The sequence below is a fragment of the Sceloporus undulatus genome, chromosome 5 (assembly GCF_019175285.1).
Source record: "Sceloporus undulatus isolate JIND9_A2432 ecotype Alabama chromosome 5, SceUnd_v1.1, whole genome shotgun sequence".
NCBI classification, from domain to species: Eukaryota; Metazoa; Chordata; class Lepidosauria; order Squamata; family Phrynosomatidae; genus Sceloporus; species Sceloporus undulatus.
In genome coordinates, this window is record NC_056526.1 from 10,698,214 (window position 1) to 10,720,770 (window position 22,557).

General features: G+C 39.5%; 1 protein-coding gene across 20 annotated transcripts in view; it reads left to right on the forward strand.

Moving 5' to 3' along the window:
• CELF2 (CUGBP Elav-like family member 2) overlaps positions 1-22,557 on the forward strand; it is a 648,498-nt gene that overhangs the window by 549,058 nt on the left and 76,883 nt on the right. For 11 of the 20 annotated variants that reach the window (XM_042470481.1, XM_042470499.1, XM_042470478.1 and 8 more), the window contains 2 exons: positions 4,302-4,436; positions 22,433-22,462. In XM_042470481.1, coding sequence (XP_042326415.1) covers positions 4,302-4,436; positions 22,433-22,462 — 165 coding nt within the window. The remainder of the gene's footprint in view (positions 1-4,301; positions 4,437-22,432; positions 22,463-22,557) is intronic. The other 9 variants (XM_042470482.1, XM_042470488.1, XM_042470492.1 and 6 more) reach the window with 1 other exon arrangement.

Sequence of the window (22,557 nt, forward strand, 5' to 3'; positions counted from 1 at the left end):
TAAGACTGATAAAGTAGCAAAACAATCAACTGTTTTTCTCTGTGCCATGTTGCACCATGTCCTTACCACCATTGCCAGTGCTTGCTAATAGTCCACGATGGGGTGAAAGCTGATGGCAGGGAAGTGAGTAGACTGAAGGAATGTTTTTAACTAGTTTCTACTCACAAGCCCCCATTCCCTGGTGGAATGAGGGGGAGAAAAAGAACTCCTTCATTACTAAAATAATTTGCACAATAATAGAAATAAATAACTGCATGGCAGATTCTCTGGAGTAACGATGTCTATGTGCTTCCCTACCATCTCTTACTGTGTGCTCATTAACAGCGAATTGAATTTGCATGCCATTTCCAGAGCCAAGGAAGGAGCATGGTGCTTCGTGTATAATAATAAGTACGCATGGTTTTTGCAGGAAGAGAGGCACTGAACAGTGACTTGACAGCCTTTGAAAAGATCTAGCATGATGTCTAAGTCTGATGGTGAAAGTTCCTTGTGATACATCTCCCTTTCATGTCCCCTTTCATTCAATGCCACCTTCCCCTTTGGTTGCATGTGATCTCAGAAGAAGAAGAAGAACATGACTTGACTAGTGGTTTTCAAGCTTTCTGCTTCCAAGGAATTCTTTTCACATCAGCCTGTCTACTGGGGAACCACAGTTCATGATATACCAGGGTTGAATAAACTGTTGTTGCTGGACTTCAGTTTCCATCAGCCCCACACATCACGGTCATTGGTCATGATAGGATCTGCAGTCTAGTAGCATCTGGAAGTCCATAGGTTGCTCATTCACATTGGAGAGGTTTGTGGGAAGTCCCTTGTGGCACATACTCAGTTCAGTGGCCAGACCATTAGCCAAGGGTGATGGGATATGCAATCCAACTACGTCTGTAGGTCCATAGATTGTTCACCCATATTGGAGAGGATTTGGGATGTTCCTTGTGGCACCTATCAACTTTCACTGTTCCACTCTTGATAAGAGAGCACAGACAAGTTCCTATGGCATGCATGTGTAGAACAAATCTACACTCATGTAGTCAACCACTGGTTCCACTGCCCTACTCTTCTTTGAATATTGTGAAGCAACTGCATGCCTGTAAATGTGCTTGCTCTTTCCACAATCCCAGTGAATTAGGTAGTAGATTAAGGCCACTGATGAGTAATTACACACTGTCCAAAAATTCACAACTGCATGTGCAACACTTACAGAATTCCATTTACACACTGAGAACTAAATATAGATGCTGCACCAGAACAAAAGAAAAAACCCACAAAGGGAACCTACATCTGTGTAAAACATCAACAGGCTATTGGCTCATGGCAAAGAATATATACAATGTTGTTTTGTTTTGTTTGCAGTGTTGCTTTGTATATGCTGCAGAGAGGGTCAGTTGCAATGGGCAAGATATTGTTCAAGAAAAAACACCTGACATTGCTGGCCTTCACTCATAGAGAAATTCCCAAGAGATATCCAAAGAACATCAGAAATTCTCAGCATAAAGTCTAGAAATCAATGAGCGAGAATTTCAGAACAACACTACAACTATAAGCCCACAAGTCTGCAAGTCATTTCCATTGAAATCAATGGACCTCACATCCCTACGCCTTCTTCTCCCCACTGACCTATCGTAATTTCAGTAGACAGTTGAGAGCGTTTTTGGAACAATGCATCCATGTAATGATTTTTTAATAAAGAAGGCATTTGTTTGGAATGGGCAGTGCATGTATTTGGTACTTTACAAAGAGTGGGAGGGCAGCCCTATGCTCCACAACTTGCCTTTTTTATGCTAAATGGCATGAAAGCAAATACTTGTAGTTATGCTAATTAAACAGAAAAATGGAAATGAGTTGGAGATGTTAGGTCCATTAATAGGGCTCAGAAATGGGTTGGTTAGGTCAGAAAGTGAAATATATGTGTGTTCAAAGTTAAGAATATAAAAGAGATGTGAGCTAGTTAAGGTCAGTCAGATGTTTTGGATGTTTTAAATAAGTCATTTTAATTTTCTTAACCCTATATTGAATCAATGTATCTTGGTATTATATTTTGTACCTCTGGGAATGCTTTGTAAGGGTTGTTGGAATGCTTGAGTTCAGACACATGGTTTCTGTGGTGGCAATGGTTATTCAAGGCTGATGGTGTCCAGTGATGGGATTAGACAAGTAACATCTTGCATAGGACCCATAAGGGCATCTAGAAGTTCCCCACATTTGAACCCATAGTGGTGGGATCCCCCTGGCAGAACTTTCTGAGCACTTGCACCAGGTGACACCAACCCTAGTGATGCCACTGAGGAGAAGGTGTCATTGCTGTGCATCCAACTATAGGAAGATAGCTGGAAGCTTCTCCACATCTCCTCCCTTTTCACCCACAAGTAACTGCCCACACTGGGGAGCTGCAAGAGCTTATAAGGTACATTTTGAGGGCACTCCAATGTCAGCAGTAACCAAAAGGAGTGAACTACATAGGCATAAAAGATGGGTCCTTGAACAGATCAAGCCTGAAATCTCCTTGGAAGCCAAGATGATAAAAGAGAGGTTGTCGTACTTTGGCCACATCATGAGAAGGCATGACTCACTGGAAAAGGCAAAAATGTTGGAAAGGTAGAGTGATGTAGAGAGAGAGGAGGACCACGCACCAGATGGATAGGATCAATCAGAAAAGCCATGGGCATGGATTTACAGGACCTAAGGAGAACATGGAGATGCCTTGAGGGCAATTAAAAATAACAACAGCTTGCATTTACACCTTCATAAGTCATCAACAGGATGCTAGCCATTGTTTATTTGTCCACCACTCTAAAATTCCACAATGTTGGTCAGGATATACATTTTTGAATAAATAAATTCAGAGGTGTATATTAATCAGATTCCAGGGGGGTTCGCTGTAGTAGCAAACAAACAGAGTGCTATTACACACACATACCTTGTGGCATGAGCTTTTTTAGACCAGAGCTTAGTTCACCTGGTGCGTAATATGGTTTCTTAACTTGCTAGATGCATATACACAGATCAGTTCAAAGATACAGAATGGGTGAGGGGGGGCAAGACAATACATGAAACAGCAGTAACTGTGTCACACTTCTGCCTGGTGCACAAATGAATAAAAGACCCCATCAGTTTCAGCTTGACCTGCTCCCAGCTGGTGGTAAATTAGCATTGCAAGATAACATGAACATATCAAGTGGAACAATTAACTTTCTGCAGTGAGAACCTTGTTCCCTCCAGTGTTTGTTGAATCTAAACTCTCCACAGTATCAGATTTGCCAGCAGATTCTTCTAACCCCCATTTCTAGCCATTTCTGGGCTCTGTAGCTTTAAAGCTTCTGAACGTGAGCTCGCTTAAACTCAAGCCGAGGAATACAGCTGCTGCCTTGACCTACTTTTTGTGTGCCTCTACAGTAAAGGGAATCATCTAGCAATAACTTGAGTCCACCCCCCTTTTTTGAAAAAAAAATCTTTGCAAGCCCAATATTACAAGTCCACCGGGGATTTGGTTTTCCCAAAGTAATCTTGTAACGCCTTTCATTGAAGTGCTGCCCTAGAAGGGAAATTCTCACTAGCTGGGTCTGCTTAGAGTGGGAATTACTGTATCATTATAGGTAAAGAAAGAGGAAATTCAGTGTTAATATTCTGACATTGGGACAGATGCTTCCATTTTATTTTGTGAGCTCCCTTTGTTCCAGCCAGTTGAAACTGACGAAGAGGATACAGTACTTGCGTGTCTTGTAACCCTTCATTCAACATGTTTTCTCTCTTAACCCATTTCATTTCACATACTTTGTCAGCATCTGCTCTCATTTCTCTTTCATATATTAGCAGTTGGGATGGATGGAATTTTATCTAAATTAGAATCTACACATTCTGCCTGTTTCAATCCACCGACATTTATTCTTGCTTATCTGGGTTTTTCTTCCCTTCTTAAGACAGTGAAATTGGGGGAAGTGATGGCAGAGACAAGCAAGATCTTCTCATCTCTGTGTTACTCAGACAGCAAAGATCTCTAGAAGGAATGTTGAGGGATGTTGGGAGTGGCAAGCCAGGGAGCAACCTCAAGCCAGGGGAAAGGCAGGCAATTCAAAGAGAAGGGAAAAGTGTATGTATGTAGTGTTTTCCCTAGGACTTGTCATCAGTTACAATGCCATAGTTGCAAGACGGATGCTCAGTTTGATATGGTAATGAAGAATTGATCACAGATGGGGTGGGGAAGAGGGAGGGAAGTGTGTGTGTGTGTGTGTGTGTGTGTGAGAGAGAGAGAGAGAGAGAGAGATTAGCTACCCTTTGGTCATTCATTATTTTTTATCTCCTAGCTGTGGAAGACAGAAAATTGTTCATAGGCATGGTTTCGAAGAAGTGTAATGAGAACGATATCAGGGTGATGTTTTCTCCATTTGGCCAGATAGAAGAATGTCGAATCCTCCGGGGACCAGATGGGCTGAGCAGAGGTGAGTGTGAGCAGTCTATTAAACCCTCTTCTTTTAAAGTGCTAATTGGAGCTGGAAGACACAGCGGAAAGGGGGGAAGAGAGCCAGGGTTGGCAACTAGAGGCTATGCTAGGAAACATGCCACATGAGCAAGTATAACCCTGTGAATTTTTTTTAAAAAAAAAATTCTTAAAAACCTGAAGTGATCAGCTTTTATTTTAAGAGGTTTTCTATGGTGATATAATATGTCATGTCACTAAAAGATTCCACTGGGCCCTTATTCCTATAGTTTACAGGCCTTAACAAGAAGCAATACATGTTGCACTCCCTTGTGAAATGTTTGTCAGCAGTGTCCATTTAGTTGTTCAGGTTTTGTTCTATGGAGAGGACAGACAGCAATCAATGAGTTAAACTGGAGCAATTACAAAGGAACACTTGAGAACAACAGGAGCTTATCCCTTTCCCATGTGATCCCTATATTCCAGCATGAATTTCAGCTGTTTGGCCTGTACAACAGCACTTCTTCATCTGCATAGCTCCAACCTGAGTTTTGGGTCTTGGTGACACTGGAGTACAATGTAATATTCTGAGCTGGCATTTACATATCCCAGCTAGAAAAAGTTATTTGCAGACTTGCAGAGAGCTTGGAAAGTCATTTTCAAAAGAATTGTGTTTGATGACTGAGATCCTACATTAGTGATTTAGTTATGAATGTGTACCTAAGTATCACCTCCAGGTCTGATCTGCCAAAGCTATTTCAACAGCCAGCAGCTGCACTTGGTCATGGAGGTATGTTCTGCTGGAGATCAGGGTGGAGCAGGATGACATTTGCAGCCCCTTACTGCAAGTGAACTGCAAAGAATTGCAACATGGCTGCTTTATCTGATTGTCACAGGCTTCCTGGCTGGTGGTACGGGACTGGAAACATCATCTTGCTGAGCTTTGATCACCAGCAGAACAAACCTACATTGCTCAGAGCGGCTGCCTGGACTTTAATATTTGGGGGACATCTGCAATCATGGCAATAGAGCCACAGCCATAAATACATAGTATACCTGAATACAGATCAGTTATGGATCCATCATTCTAGGTTACAAATCCATAACTGCAATACAGAGTGTCAGCTTTATTTTTTGACAAAAGAATTAAAAACTACTCACTGGATTACTTGTTGTATTATTAGTTAAATTTTTGTTTTGCTTTTAATAGCCATTAAAACAGTTAGAAATGGCCTAACTTTATAACATTCTCAGCAAATACTCCCTAAAATGCTTTACTTTCTCCCAATAATAATGGATAAAATTCACAAGTGTTATTAGTTGCATGGAAAATATATATAATAGTCTTAACAGCCATTACTTTGCTTTCGAAAGGAATATTGTTGTCCCCTCACTACCATAAAAAGCGATATGTGACAGATAACACCATTACCTTTAATGCAGTATTCCCAAGCTCTGCAGATTTGTAGCATGGCATAAATGTCTAGTAGTTAAACTGGCCATTGTTAAAAAGAATTGTCCCTGTTGAAAATTTTTAAATGTAATGCAAGCAGGATAAGCGATAATAATGCACAATTCAGAGGAAATTAAAAAGTAGTTTAACTCCAGTGTGACTATAGGGATGCTATTGGGCATGAATGACAAATAGCATGATCTGATGCATGTCCATTCAGACATAAGTCCCATTGTGTTCATTAAGGCTTACTTCCATGATAACTATGTATAGGATTGTGCTCCAGTCCCATGTATTCTACCAGCAGTCTTCCCTGTCTAGGAAATAGTTCCTGTAAATTTATACATTAAAGTAAATGTTAGAAGTCTATGGTTATTGAAATTTACTGATGAATGTTGGCATCTAGTCCATCAATTACACACCTGCAGTCCTAGTGCTACATATGGCCCTCAGTCTGATTTTAGAAGCCTTCTGCCAGCAGTGAGTTGAGACCTTTTCCAAAAGCCATGAAGCAGGCAGCCAGGCAGGCAAGCAAGGAAATAGAGTATCCTCCATCCCCCCAAGGCTGGACAGAAGGTTCCTATCTGGGTTACAGACAAAGAAGATTTTTTTAAAAAAAACAAACGCATGTTTGTATGAGTGGCAAGCTCAGAGAACAAAATGGTAGTGTGGGTCATTGAATTATTCAGGTACACAGCAGTGTATAAGCGATAAGTACAGTAAAGGAGTACAAATGTGTTGAAAGCAGTTCATCAAAACCAGAAAATAAATAGAAATTAGACTAAAGCAGAAAAGACTCTCACTTACACACACACACATCAGTTGCTACCAGAGAGACTACTATAATCTCCATACAAGCCAATTTCATTCCAGCCTTCAATCCTAAAGAATCTGACATTCTGAAAGGGCTATGGCTGCATGAGGTCCTCCTGCTGGGCAATAAATGTTATTACTTGCCCTCAAATCAACTTTGGCTTAGGGCAACCCTATGAATGGCATACTGCCAAGTCTCCATGATATCAAAAGCCCTGCTAAGTGCTTGCAAACACGGGGCAGTGGCTTTTTTGACTGAGTCTATCCACTTGTAATATGGACTTTCTTTATTCTTATTGCTTTCCACTTCACCAAGTATTATTATCTTTTCACTCATCACTATTTCTCCTCATTATATGTCCAAAGTACAGCAGTCTCAGTTTAGTCATTTTGGCTTTTAGGGAGAGTTACTCTTAATTTGCTCTAAGACCCACAAATTTGTCTTTGGATGTCCTTTGTGGCCCAATAAAACTGGACCCAGTGATGACAGTAGTTCCCTAGTACTTATAAATGTTACTCACCCCGCTGTTATAATACGCCATGGAGAATGTAGAAATAGGCATGTGGGAGGGAGGCAGATGACATCAGAGGTGCTGCAGGATGATGTGATCACACTCCTCCTGTCAGTGTGCAATGCTGCAATGAAACGTTGTAACATGGGTTCCTGCTTCTGCTTCCAACAGGATTGCTCACAAGCGGAAGGAAGCTGATCATATTATCCTGTGCCAGTAGCACAGACCACTGTTGCTCCAAATGAATGGGTGGCTTTTGGGGTGGGTTTCAGAGTCATTCGCAGGCATGGCAATAGTCTTACTATTGCAAATGGGCATCCAAAGCAGATACAATAACTGAAGGCCAATTTAGGATGTCATTACTGAATAACAGGATGCCAGTCAATATTCCTGTGTACATATATTATGTTCTGTCCAGATAATGCTGTTTTCTGAACATAAAGTGTTGCAGATTTTCACATTTGGATTTTTCTGCACAAACCTGCATATACAAATATTATGCTGAAGTCCCAAACTATGGTCCAGAATTTCTTCATCAGCATTTCTTGGCACTCAAGAAGTATGTTTTCCTTATTAAAAAAACTATTTTCTAATATCTTTTCCATCTCTACTGAAAGGAATGTCAGATAATTTTAATAACAGGGTAGAGGGCATCCTTATCCAGTTTGCTGCAGATGGCACAAAACTGGGAGGGGCAGCCCACACATTGGAAGATAGAAACAGAATTCAAAAGGATCGAGATAAACTAGAAAATTGGGCAAAACTTAATACAATGATATTCAAAATGCAAAATTCTACATTTAGGCCACAAAAGCACAGGTATTGGATAGGGGATACATGGATCAACAGTACTACATACAAAAAGGACCTTGTGATTATTGATGAACATAAATTGAACTTGAGCTTGCAGGGTGAAGCTGCAGCAAAGAGGGCAAAGACTATTTTAGCCTGCATTAATTGAAGCATAGTTTTCAAGTCAAGAGAAGTATAGTCAGCTCTTCATATCTGTGAGAGTTCTGTTCTGAACACACACACACACACACACACACACACACACACACACACACTGTGGATGCCAAAAACTGTGGGACCTCAAGTCCCGTTGGTTTTAACTGTGGCACCCATTGCGGTGAATGAGGTGGGGCCATACACGAATTCTAAGATCTACAGATGACAAGCTCATGGTTGGGGCAGACTGACTGTAACAGTCCCACTATATTCTGTGCTGGTTTCATCTGGAGTACTGTGTTCAGTTCTAGATGCCTTATTTTAAGATGCTGGAACAGAGAAGGGCAGCAAGAATCATAAGTGTTATGGAGAACAAAACATATGAGGAGAGGTTGAAGAGAAGATTGAGGGGTGACATGATTGCACTCTTTAAATATCTTAAGGGCTGTCATGAAGAAGAGGGGGCAAGTCTAAGAGTGGTTCGGCAATTGAACCAATTGCCTAGAGAGATGGTAGGGTCTTCTTCTCTCAACGTCTTCAAAAAGAGAATGGACAGCTACCTACTGGGGATGTTTTATCTGGAGATCCTGCACTGGACAGATGATTGGAATGATGATGGCCCATGAGGTCCCTTACAACTCTATGACTCTATAATGTCATCACCCTTTTTTATCATAAAAGACTTGGCACTCTGGCCTTGTGAGCCCTGGCTTCACTTACATGCTGGGTCTAAGCTAATGAGAAAAAAAAAATCGATCCTGGGAGATCAGAGTATGGCAAGTTTCAGGTCAAAGAATGTCAAATCCCATGCAGGTCACTTCAAGCTGGGGCTGTCCACAACATAGCTGAACAGGATTCATGGAATAATTGAAAGCTAGCAACCTTTTCCTGCATTCAAGCACAAAAGAAACATCTCCCCAGAGCCTGGGAATGTTACTTGCTGACTCCAGAGAGCATAACCAGTGACTGGGGATTTTGGATGCCATAGTCCAAAGTAGTGATTTTCCAGTTATAACTCTCATGGAAACAAAACATGCCTGTTGTGGGGGAAGGATGATTCAAAACCAAGTTGTAGAGATGGGTGAAAAAAGGAAGAGAATGAGAACTTATGAAGCAACACAGCAGGAGTGGTGCTTGTGATCCAGGCAGCATGCCAAGGTCTTAACCAGAAATAAAACAGGCTGATTAATTAATGCTCAAGTTGTGCTTGCCTATTGAACAACTGGCAGACAAGAGCAGTTAGCAAGCTTAGGGAAAATCATAATGCGGCCAGAAAGAAGTCTCCAGAGAAGGAACCTGCTCACTAGACAGGCTGGACAAGATGATTCCTAGTGGCACGTCCTTTTCTTCCCTACCATCTCAAAACAGCATCTGCTAAATTTGATCAAGGAATATATCAAAGATAAAAGTCTTAATGCAATTAAAGACTTCATCTCTTTGATGGTGATTCCAGGATTTGCATGACCTGGTCAAAGAAGGATATAAATATGTGTTATAGATCAGAGCTTTGAGGAATAAAAATTCTAAATCCCTAAATCTGGAAATCTCTCCACTGTGGGCAAGGAGGAATAGGAAAGGCAAGGTGCCATGAAAGGACAATGCATGGTGATATGAGTAAGATTGTACCACTAGGGTCAGTTGTATTGTATTGATATCTGGCTCTGTAAAACTGGTTTTGATTTGGCTCTGTAATGGATTTTTACATGGAAATTGCTACGTATTTCCATCTGCATTTTTCAAGATATGCCTTCTTTGTGTCCAGTTTTGAAGTGTATGCACTGCACATTGTAAAGATCTACATTTATTGATTTTTGATTGTACATTGCATTTGTTGTCTCAGCCGATTCTGGGAGCTACATGTTGAATCAGTTCCTAGAAATGCACCAATTGGATAGAAGTGCCACTTGTCTTATGTCTTTCTAAATGGCTAGGCAAGCACCCCCCTCGACAATAACCAGCTCTTGGATTGTTTCTCAAGACAGATTTATTGAAAAGAAAGGAAAACAACATAGCAGGCACTCTGCGACTTCTATTGAAGAATCTAATGTTACAGTTCAAACCATAAGCATTTATACAATTCATTTAGGATCCCACCTCCTAATTCTAACAGCAGCCACCATTGCTCACTTTATTTCAAAAGTTAAAGCTCAGACAACTTTATCACCAGAACATTGTTTACAATATTATGCCAAAACATCAAATTCTTTCACATAGAAGAATTGTGTCATGTTCTACTTCTCACTGAGGCTAGATGGCCTTCAAATATTTAGAACCATAAACATATCTCTCTTCTCAGACTAACAGTTTTACACATGGCTATATTATAAACAACCACAGGCTCACTAACACACACCTTTAGCCCAAGGATTAAAGTTATTCAAGTTATAAGAGCTTAATTCACTAAATGAATTAAACACATATATTTATCTAGACTTTCTTACTAGAAAGTCAGAGGAACGTGGCACTTTGCAATAAATAAGTGGGGTCTGGGTTGCAGTTTGGGCACTCGGTCTGTAAAAGGTTCACCATCACTGATATAACGTATATCAGTCTAACATTAATTCTCTTGTTAAACTTCATCAAACAATTAACAACCTTCACTTAAACCATCCTCCCATCATGTTGGTTTAACACATCCTTTTTTGCACAATTGGCTTCTTTTAACACACTCCATTATATATTCTACCCATTTATTAAAAAAAGCACTTATTATACAGGTTTGTTCTAATATGTGGTCATCATTGGCTTTATAACAACCAAAACAAAGAACATTTCTATAATGCCTAACTTCAAATGAAACAATACATCTTGTCAGCAGAATCCTCATCAGTCAACAAGTAACTCAACATATTAATCCTTAATCAAGACAACCTATCTCACAACTAAATCATAACACTCTATCTGTGTATCTTAACCATTAATAACATCTTTCCATAGTCCATCACTCATGACTTGGCACAGACCAGTCCTGACCAGGCCAGCTCTCCCAGAGCTGTTCTAAGGCCAACCATATTCAATATTTCCTTTGAATCTTCCATTCAGTCTTTGATTGCAATGTCCATGAATTCAATCACAGTGTAACACAAACTTTAATCGAACAAAACTCAACCATAACCCCAGGGTTCTATAATCCTCTAATATGGCAGGATCAATATGAATTATTGTATGCTGACACTTATGTGAGTAAAAAACTGAATTCAATAATTTCACATCTATATTCACCTATGAACATCCATTGTGAAATGGTAGCCAGTGGAGTGTCTGATGCACCACAGCCCAATGCAAAACGGGCATTGATGCCTATTGGGGCATTCCCCAATGCACATCTGGAAACTGGCTAGGAAGCACCCAGTATGCATGAGAAATGCTTGGTGTGCATCAAGAGTGCCTGATGTGCATCAAAAATGTCTAAGGTGCATCGGAGGGGCTGGGGCACAGTGGTGCACTGTTGACATTGCCAAGATGCACATTTTCCTAATTCACTAGCAGGGTTTGATTGCATTTCTGCAAGATAGCTATAGATATGTAAAGTTAAGGAAAGAAGACTGTGATTTGGGAACTCTGCTTTTATTTTTACAATTGTACTTCAAACCATATTGTAACCCAAGCACTGACTACAGCCAGGCAAATTAAACATTTTGATTTTCCATGTTAATGGGATCAATAGGATTAACTATACGAACTGGAAATGGATGAGCACAGGTATCTTGGCAATTAGTTAAACATTCAATGTAGGTAAAAGAAAGTCAAGTGTTTTCACTTCTGGAAGAGTTATTTGAGTCATTCCGGTACAATAAAGACAAACACCATTTTGGATTTACTCACTTGCTTGGCTGAGGTGAGGCTTGTGTTGTTTCAAGGCATGAACGAGTCCCTGGCCACTGTGAGCCATTGACAAATGATGGGATTTGGCTGTGTGTGTTGATTCATCCTTAGATTGCAATCACACAATGAGTCACAAACTGATGAAGTGTAGCAATGCGGTGCCTTGGTCAGATGACAATTATTACTCTGGGTCCTCCTCTCTGCTGAGCTAAGATCAAATTTTGATTGAACACAGAAATAGATATAGGGAGCATACTGGGTTAAATATGAAAGCCCAGAAACCATACAGGCTTTTATGGCCTAGGATCAAAGATGTCAAATCTGGCAGCAAGTAGAACATTACTTGGAACTGGATTAGTGGATGTGCAGGTGTAGTAAATAAATATACAAGGTGACTCCCTTTCTTTTGTTAAAAATGCCTCTCCTTATGCCTAAAATGGCCTGGTGAGGCTAAAAACTTGGGAGCTAATGTGGCCTCCCAGCTTTCCACAGTTGTCCACCCCTGGGCTATGGGAATATATAGTCTGACACTTCCTTGATTCCCGTCTCACTTTCCATCAGAAACTAAATAGTGAGGGAAACGTTGAGAGCACAGGTGTAGTGTAGTGTAGTTCCACGTGCAGAACTATTATTTTGCACTGTGTTGTACAAGATCTAGGGCTCTGTTTTCTACTGACAAGTTCATATGTGCTTTATCCTTTCAGTCTATCAACCTTGTTGATACACAGAGCATAACAACGACAGTGGGCCAAAATGGGCAGACTGTCAGGTAGAATCAATCCAATATTATTAATTTATTAAGAGTTATGCTCCTGCTTTTAAGTGATTCCACATGGAGGTGCTGGTGGGATTGTAGTTTTGCTTCATGGGACTTGTAATATTCTGCAAGGTTCTTTTTTGAGCCCCATGGTTTTAAACATCTACATGAAGCAATTGAAAAAGGCCTCCCAGAGATTCAGGCTGGAGTGTCATTTGTACATGGATTTGATTTAGCTCTATTTTGCTTTTATAGTGGAACCACTTGCATTGAAGGAAATTCTACACAGGTACTTATTGATACAAATAGGCTAGATGAGCAGATCAATAAACTTAAGTTCAGTCTAGTTAAGGTGGAGATATTATTAATGGGTGGCCAACTGATCTGGGAGTTCACAATTCTTCTTTGGAAATGAAATCTTGGTCATCTTAGGAAAGTTACTTTCTGAATTTCACTGCTTGGTATCCACCAGGCATTTGTAGGACTTGCAAAAAAGTAAGCTCCAAATGGCCTAATATACAAGGTCATAGTACTTCTTGATCTGGCATTATTCTTATATTCTCAAGATGGCAGTCATGTCAAAGATTACCTTTTACCTGTTGAGACTGGTAAGCAACTAATGCCACCTTTCCTAGATGGTGATAACCTGATAAATAATTACTATTAACGTATTATCCATTTTGGCCATGTGTTCTGATCTACATAGGAGGGAGGGTCCCTGTCAATTTACAAGTACTGAAGTTCTTTTGTAGTGCTGACAAACATTAACAATTCTGGGTTAAGATAGCATTTCAGCTATGATGACAAGTGTAATAGATACATCCTTAAATCTGTTTGGCGACAGTTCTTGCCATTCTTTCTTATCCAGTCTGTAGGAGGAAATTGCTTTGAGAAACCTTTTTCTAGTCTATCATTTATCTGTTCTGAGGGCTAGAAGGCAGCCTTACAGGGGGGGAAATGTGAAAACTCACTCCCTTTTGGCTTTACTAGTGATCTCTGACATTCTGGAAGCAGACTTGATAAATAACTAGATCAATAGCTACTGAAAGAGAGCCCTAGGAGGAAAGCTAGCCACATTTTACATACATCACACATATATTTTTAGCATACAGTATATGGATGTATTTGCATTTCTAGCCTGACCTATTTTCAGGATTTGTGGCAGGATACAATGGCTAGAATTCTTTTGGTGACCTAGGCAAAAGTTACTCAGGGTTGTGTGTGTCCTTTTTTAAAATTGCACAAGCTAGTATTCATTGCCTCCTTGTGCATCATTCAAGCACACCCCTCAGGCAGGTATTCTCAAGCTCCAAAGGTCCTGCTAAATCAATTTACTGGCTGGGGAGGAAGAAACCATTGGAGACCCAGTAGAGTGGACTCAGTTCTCTTCGTCCAGCTGCAAAAGTGCAGCTAGGATGGTTTTTCCTGGTATCCAGTTAACAATTAACAAACAAACAACATCAGTTAAAATAGATATCAGTTTAAACGGACAAATAGGATGTACACATCTTAAAACAATCCACATCTAAAATTTATCATTTAAAATTCACAGTTTCCAGTGCATGCACTACCATATGAGAGCTATGTGTGTAAAGTGTTACACTTTTTAAATATCCTGATACAGGATTGCAGCCTAACCAATGTGAATGAATAAGAAAGGTCTTGATACAGACTGAAAGTTAATGGCCATTCAAATGACCATTTTGCAACACATTCTACCCAGAATCTGTACTTGGAGACAAGTCCCATCAAATGAAATTTTTTAAATAGCTCTTAAAATTTAAGATGTAGCAGCATGATCACATTCACCTTGTCTGTACTCCACTTTTATTATCTATTCCACAACCTATTTGAAACAGTAGCCAGACAGCATTAACTCAAATCCCATGGAGCCAGTTAGATAAAAAAGAGAAAGATCTGGGCATGAGAATCAAAAGCAAGGGTGGGGAGACTAGGGCACAATCTCCATTTCTTCCAATAATATGCCTGTGATAAATCCAAATATCTGCTCCCCTAGATCAGAGATGGTCTGGACTATAGCTCCCATAAGCCTCAGCCTTCATGAAAAAGAGTTAGGGATTGCAGAAGTTGTAGTCTAATACATTTCGATGGCACCAGGTTGCTTTTTTCCTGCTTTTGAAGAAGATGTGGTGACTTTTTAATTCCCGCCTCCTAAATTCTTGGAATTTATACTTATAAGGCTGAGACTTGATTAATCCTGTTTCACTGTGTGTAACTACCAACACTGTTAATGTCCATAAAGTTATTTCAATTGAGTGCTCAGAACTCTGGATATTGTTATTTAGATTTATTTTGGTGATTCAGGGAAGCTTCCAGTATTTTAAAAGCACTCCATGTCTTTCTAAAATTCTCCTCCATCCCAGGCCCTCTTACCATGTTAGTAGGTGGCATTGATAGAGGTTGCATGGAAAATAGCAAGTCAGCAGAAGTTTAACAATTAAGTTTGTAAACTATGTTTTCACTGTAGTTGCATATCCTTAAGAAAAAAGAAATCACATAAGGACAAACCAAATAACCCCTTCCTGCCCTGTTTCAAAGGTTGTTTCATTATTCGGGGTTGTGATGAATATGGCTATAGGGATGAATATGTGCACTTGTTGTTGTTGTTGTTGTTGTTGTTGTTGTTATGCTTTATTTATATAGCACTGTAGATTTGCACAGTGCTGTACATACAAACAATAAAATAGATAAGAGTAAACCTGCCCATGGCGTACAATCTAAGAAATAATAGCATAATACATATAAATAATACATAACAATACAGGAAAGGGTTCAATAAAACAGGCAACAAATTAAAAACGTCAAATAGCAAATAATAGTCACGCAATGCCTGGGAATGCTTCTCTGAAGAGGAGGAGGATGATGATGATGATGATGTACCTTCAAGTCATTGCTGACTTATGGCAACCCTAAGGTGAACCTGTCGTGATGGGGGCTGAGAGTGTGGGCTGAGAGTGACTCACCCAAGGTCTAACGCTTGAACCACTACATCACGCTGGCTCCCACTGGCAAGAAAACACTTACCATGACATAAAATAGGGTGATGGAGATAGTGACCACTTGCTAGGATACTTTAAAATGTTGTCTGGCATGCTGTTAGTCAGTTATGATCTTGTAAGATAGGCGTACAACCACACAATTTTTTTCTGTCCACAGTTGTCCACACTTACAATCATGGTACCAGTGCCACAATCATAAATGCCCCTGAAGCCCACCATAAACCCACCATAAAAGCCACACAGCTGTCCCAAGTCACACAATTGTGGTGAGTTGGGAGGCTTCAAGGTGACCTGAACAGCTCCCTCCACTATGGATGGTGTATGGACCAGAAGCAGGGACACCTGTAGAGTCCAATCAGAACTCTTTGTCACACTGTCACTCACTGGGAGAGGTGGGCTGAACGCATCTTCATGCAGCCTCCCACTTGCTAATAGCACAGATCTCTATTGCTCAGGATAGCTAACTGGCTTTTAAGATGGGGTTTCAGGGGCTGATACAGACAGTGGAAAATAGCTACAACATCATAACTGTGCCTTCAATGCAGGATCTCAGCCATGAGATTCTGCACCAAGTTGCATTGGATACTAATAAACTTTCAATGTTTAAAGTGCTCGTGTTAACTTTTAAAATGTTATACAGCTTGATGGCAGGACATCTGAAGGTCCACCTTTCATCGTACAATCTTGCCCATACATGTATCCACTCTTACAGTAGGTCAAGATGGCAAGCACGACAGAAAACGTCTCGTTAGTAACATCTCTCAAACTGCAAAATTCCCGTCCTTGTACCTTGATCCTTTTACTACAGACAAGGCTTGAAGATCTTCCTCTGCAGTTCTGCCTTTAGCCTAAGATTCACTTAAGTAACTGAAATCCACTGCTTAATGTACCCTGTTTGTTTGCTAACTTGGCAATTTTTATCTTTGTTTCTTGCCTTTTCTCTTGAGCAAATGTTGCTTTGTGGGAGAATAGCCCTGAAAAATGTACTTTTTGGGTCTGCAAACAGGATTAGGTGCAGAAAGGCATGGAGGACAATTGGAAAATATATGAATGGGACTGCGATCTGTGGAGACACAGCCAGAGGATAGTGATCTGGGAGCAATCCAGCCAGAGAGAGAATGATGAGGCAGGAGTATGTTAACAAATAAATAGTATTTAAAGAAAAGAAACAGAAGATGAACACAGTAGCCAAGGACAAAATGAGCTGGGAATAATGTCTATGTTCTGTGGTAGATTTCAAGTAGGCAGCTGCTCCAAGAGTTGTGGACATATGTTCCCTTTATTCTTGCTTTTAAAAAGCATTGGGTGAGGAACAGTATGCCAGCCAAAGCTAATGAAAATAGTATTGATCTATTATCTGCCTTTTTACCAAGCAAACGTATTGTTTTAGGGTGTTTGCCAGTTCCTTTGGATTGTTTTGCCTCCCTCTGAAAGTTCTAGTTTTTGGAGCTGTTGGTCCTGGTCCAGGAACGCCAGGAGGAAACCTATGGAGATATGAAAGATGCAGTTTACCATCGTGTCTCAAATTTTAAGTATAGCTTCTCCATCCCTGTGCTACATCAAACTCGCAACTGCTGGCTGTCATCCAAACATTTCAATCTGAGCATTTTGCTGGGTGTTCCAGAGATTTAATGAGAGACATGGAAGTCATGAAGGAATGCCTCCCATGAGACGTATCTAAATAAGTCATAAGGAACTTTGCTCTGTCCTTGGGCTTTCCTTGAGCCTCAGCTCTCAAATAGGTGATCATGGAATGCCATGTGTTCTGGCCTATCCCCAGCAAGAGCCCATGACCTAGGCAAGCAGACTTTCAGTACCTTGGATAGATCCATGTACACAGCATGCTCTTAAAAAGCTAGAGACTCAGCTAGGCCTTACAACATGTACTGGCATCCTGTTAGTCAGTTTCAATGCTGTAAATTAGCCCTAAAACCTTGTAACCATTCCTTGTTCACATTTTCTATTGTGGTAGCATTGCCTCAGTCATAAATGCCCCCCCCAAACTGTACATATACATATATTTCTGAGGTTGTATATATTTCTAGAATCTGATATCCACCTGGATTCAAATCCAATCAATTATATTTCCATCCCCAAGAAACTGAACAATATGTTGACAAAATTAGGTTATTATTTAACAAATACATCAATCGTAATATTTATCTTCAATTATGTTTTCCCTTAGTCCTTTCTAATCAACTGTTTTCAATACAAAATCTATCCAAATAGATCTCAATTTTATCAGTATTGAAATCTCAACAGTCTTTTGACTAAATCTAAATCTGAATACTCTTTCTTTATCTTTTATACTTCTATCTAGTCAATCTATTCAATTCCTATAAAGTACAGGTCTATATGAATATATTCTGTCCATTCAAATCTATGTAATCCATCATAAGAATAGAATCTAAGCAAATATGTCTAACCCTTCTAAATGATCTTTTAATTTCCTGATTATATTTCAACAATAGAAGGAATTAGGAATGATAATAACCATAAACCCAAGTTTCTTTATAAATGCAGATATTTAGTTGACTAAGTATTTAACTAATAAAATTAATTTCTCTCTCCTGTATCCAGCAAAATTCAGTAATCCATTTTCAGTAAATACATTCTCCCACTAATCAGTAATACAAACTAAATAATGTAATTCTATTAGTCTAGATGGATTTCCAGTCAGTCAATCAGTCAATCAATCAATCAATATTGCATTATAAATTAAACACACTAAAAACATATTTTATTTACCAGTTTTTCAAATATTCTTGAATTTATTTTCTCTGCCTAAATCAAATACGGCAGTCCACTATATAAGTTGAAACCATATAAATACCCAAACGTTTGTAGACATCTATGCAAATAGGACAAACAAGCAAAATGCATCAGGCCTTCCACACTTGCTGGGACTGGGGGCACAAGACCTCTATGAAAGTGGAAAAACCATAAAGCACCTTTTTTTTTTAAACCTTCGAGAACACCAATCTACGAATTGCTAGGTCCTACAGTACAACTCTGTAGTCAACATCCACTGGAAGCTGACATTAGTATCATGATGGAGGACCTACAAATGCCTAGAAAAATATGTTCTGTAAAACCAGTGGGTCTCTGTAGTCAGCAGGAGGACCCAGAGGGAACATATTAATCAAATACATGAATAATTAAATCTGAAAAGGTTAAGGCCACAAATGTGGGAGGCCAGCTGTCTCATGCCAGGACTATGTTCCACTGAAGAGCGTATTGCCATTCCTGCCTAAGAAAGTACAAGGGGATCCATTCTGGGATAGGAGATCCATTTGATTTACTTTCTCTCTAATGTTCTGCACATGCACAGGAGCCATAGATAAGGAGTAGGGTAAGATATGGCCCTAGGTTATGTCACATGACCTGGCTTTTGTTTAGTTTTCCCTCTGCAGATAGATAAAATAATGCACACGTCTGTATTCATGGGACATTAACTGTGAGTTGTAGCTTCCCAGCTTGTAAAATTTATTTTGATGCTAGTGTTCTATTATTTTATTGTTAAAATATCAGTTATACATGGTTTCTTTACATTTTTTTTGTATCAGTTCCCTTAAAAGATTTTGTATCACCTAATATAAGTAGCTACAACTCACAGTTAATTTCTCATGGATACTGATGTGTGTATTATATTATAAACCTGGCATAAAAATAATATAATCTCATCCAGAAAATTAGTTTTAATTATTCCAGATGGTGATGTACAATGTACGTTCATTCAGTGTGTCCTCGTTTCATGCACAAACAAGTATCTTAGCACATGGTGTTTCTCCCAATCATTTGCACAAACTGTTTCTCTTCAGCAGCCATCAGTTTGTTTATTCAAAGGAGATTGAGGCAGATATCTGGGGAAATGTGTTTCAGGGGATTATTTTTTTAAATGGACTACACGACTGGCCTTATTCAGGACAATAACCATTTTTTATCATTATAAGAACACAAGAATATCTATTGCTTCACTAATTCTTGTACAATCTGCCAAATGCAGTGTCTTTCACTATCTCACTGCTGGACTGAAATCAAACTAAATACATAAATCTTGTCTGGAATTCATTGTTTTAGTTATGGATTAGTAACCTAAAGTTAGGGATCCATGACTGATTTATATTCTCAAAACCTATGGATTCATGATTGTAGTACTATTGCCATGATCATAAAATTCTCCAGATCCTTCTTTATTAGGCATCAGCTACTTTATGTTTATTATTTATGATATGATATTATTATTTGTTTCATTTTTATGCCACTTTTCTTCCGATGGAGGATAGAGGTGCTTGGCGATGTCTCATCCATAGGGCCACCATGAGTTGGAACCAAGTTGAGGGCAGTTAACAACAATAAAGTGGATTTATATCTGTGGGATTTAGAACTGGACAGTTCTGTAATGTCTGTATCCAGTAAAGGGCTTCTGTTACATTATTATGTAGAGCAGCCACCAAAGTGATTGGGACACTGACCAGGGGATACTAATGTCCATTCAGACACTCTAGCTGGTGTACTGTTACACATCTTTGCAATTCACTAACAAGGTTTATTGAAACCTCTGCTATGTTGTTAAATATGTAGCATCATGATAGAGGATTATGGCCAATATTTGAAACCACCTAATAGATCAAATCAGACCATTGGTCCTTTGCCTGGTATTGTCTACTCTGATTGGCATCTCCTGCCAGTTTCAGGCCCAGGTCTTTCCAAGTCCTATCTGAGGTGTCTCCAATCAAATCTGAGACCTTTCACCATCAAAACATGTGCTGTACTACTGAGCTATCGCCCTTCAAATATTGTTAAGAGAGTTTAATTTTGCCCTCACTAAAATCTGTATAAACAGAAACAATCAAAGTTTTGGATACATAGCATCTCAACTACTAGAGCAAACCGATAGTCTTGATCAAAAATGGTTCCAAGTGGCTAGAGAAATTATTTGCTCAATCATCTTTTGAAATTGTTTTCCAGCTTGTGAATTTCATTGTTAGGACTCCCAGGGTTACACACCTACAGTATAGGATGGAGATATCCAAGCACATATCAGGCTAACAGTGAATGTCTATCAATCTCTCTTTGAGACAATGAATACTTCAATGGTGATGATGGGAATCAGCATGGTTTTTTAAAGGCTAGGCATACCTTGTCATAGGTCTCATTTCTATGTTACAAAAATGTCAATGCTGTTTCTGCTGTCTGTATGCATTAGTCACAAATAATTTACCAGCAACGTCTGCTGAGAGCATGATCATTCTCTACATGATGGTAATACCCTGTGCTGTGAACCACTCCATTTGTTATGACGACAGTGTGGAGTAACTTCACACAAACAGGACATGTGGCTTTTGGAACATGTAAGACAATCCTCGTACATTACCTGATTTGGCTAATGTGCTGTTTGTAGCATTGTCATCACAACAAATCAATTTAATTTATTTATTTCACAGCACACTTGGTATCTCTTTCCTTAAGGGGTGGTGCTAATCTTGTCTACATTTACTCAACCACCACAGATATGTGTCCAGATGCTGTTTCTTCTCTGTACACTTTTCTTCCTCTGTCATTTCCATAAATAAGGGACAGATGAACAAGTCTCTGTTCTCTGAAGCATTGTGGGTAGAAATTTACATTTTTTGCCTGTTGGAAAAACAGGACCTGGGGCTGCAGATGTGATGGGCTGGATGTTAACCAGGGCTAACATACAGTATTTCACTATTGATTATTGAGTAGTCATTGGTGATGGTTTGCACGTTATACAATGGTACTAATTCCATTGTTTAGAACCATCACTCTATGGTTGCATCTGTACTGCAAAAATAATGCAGTTTGACACTGCTTTAGCTGCCATGGCTGAATGCTGTTGAATTCTGGGAATACAGTAGTAGTTTTGTGAGCTATTTAGCCTTCTTAGTCAGAGAGTTCTGGTGCCACAACAAACTACAGATCCCAGGATTCTATAGAATGGAGCCATGACAGTTAAAGCTGTGTCAAACTGCATTAATTCTGAAATGTAAAAGTAGCCTATGATAATCTAGGACATTTGCACTTGTTTCCCAAGAAGAACCAACAGAGGGGTCAAGAAAAGTTTTAGAGCTTCCAAGCCTTCTCCAACCTTGCTCCTTTCAGATATGTTGGACTGGAACCTCTATCTTCCCCATACTGACTGGGGATAATGTGGCTAATGCATCTTTAAAAAGCACTGACTTAAGTATGGCTGCTGACATTTGGGACAGTTGAACTGATCTCACAGTGCCAAGGGAAATAGAGGTGGCAGAAGTTGGGAAACTGGGTGGGAAATGGCCAGTTTATTGAGAGAACCTGGAAACTGTTATATCAAAGCATTTACCTTGTGCAATGAGAGAGGCTGCTGCCATACTGCAGAATCAGTGCAGTTTGACATCATTTTAACAGTCATGGCCACATCCTGTGCAGTCCTGGGATTTGTAATTTTTTGTGGCACCAGAGCTCTCTGGCAGAGAAAGGTATATCTCTCACAAATCCCAGAATTCCATACCATTGAGCCAAATGTGTCAAACTGCATTAATTCTGCAGTGCAGATGCAGCCAGTGTCTCATTTACTGCAGATGAGAAAATAAAATCTGATAATTCTTGTTTAACTGCTTACAATGAGTAATGTTTTAAAGACATGACCTTGAGACTGATGGTAAATTTGGCCCTCTTTAATTTTAGTGCCCAGCCTCAATATGGAATCTAGCCGAGGTACTGTAGACCATTTACCATTCTACTACTACACCTATTTGTCTAGAATAATTTATATGAAGTCTTTTTGCTTTGCTTTGAATATTTTTTCATTG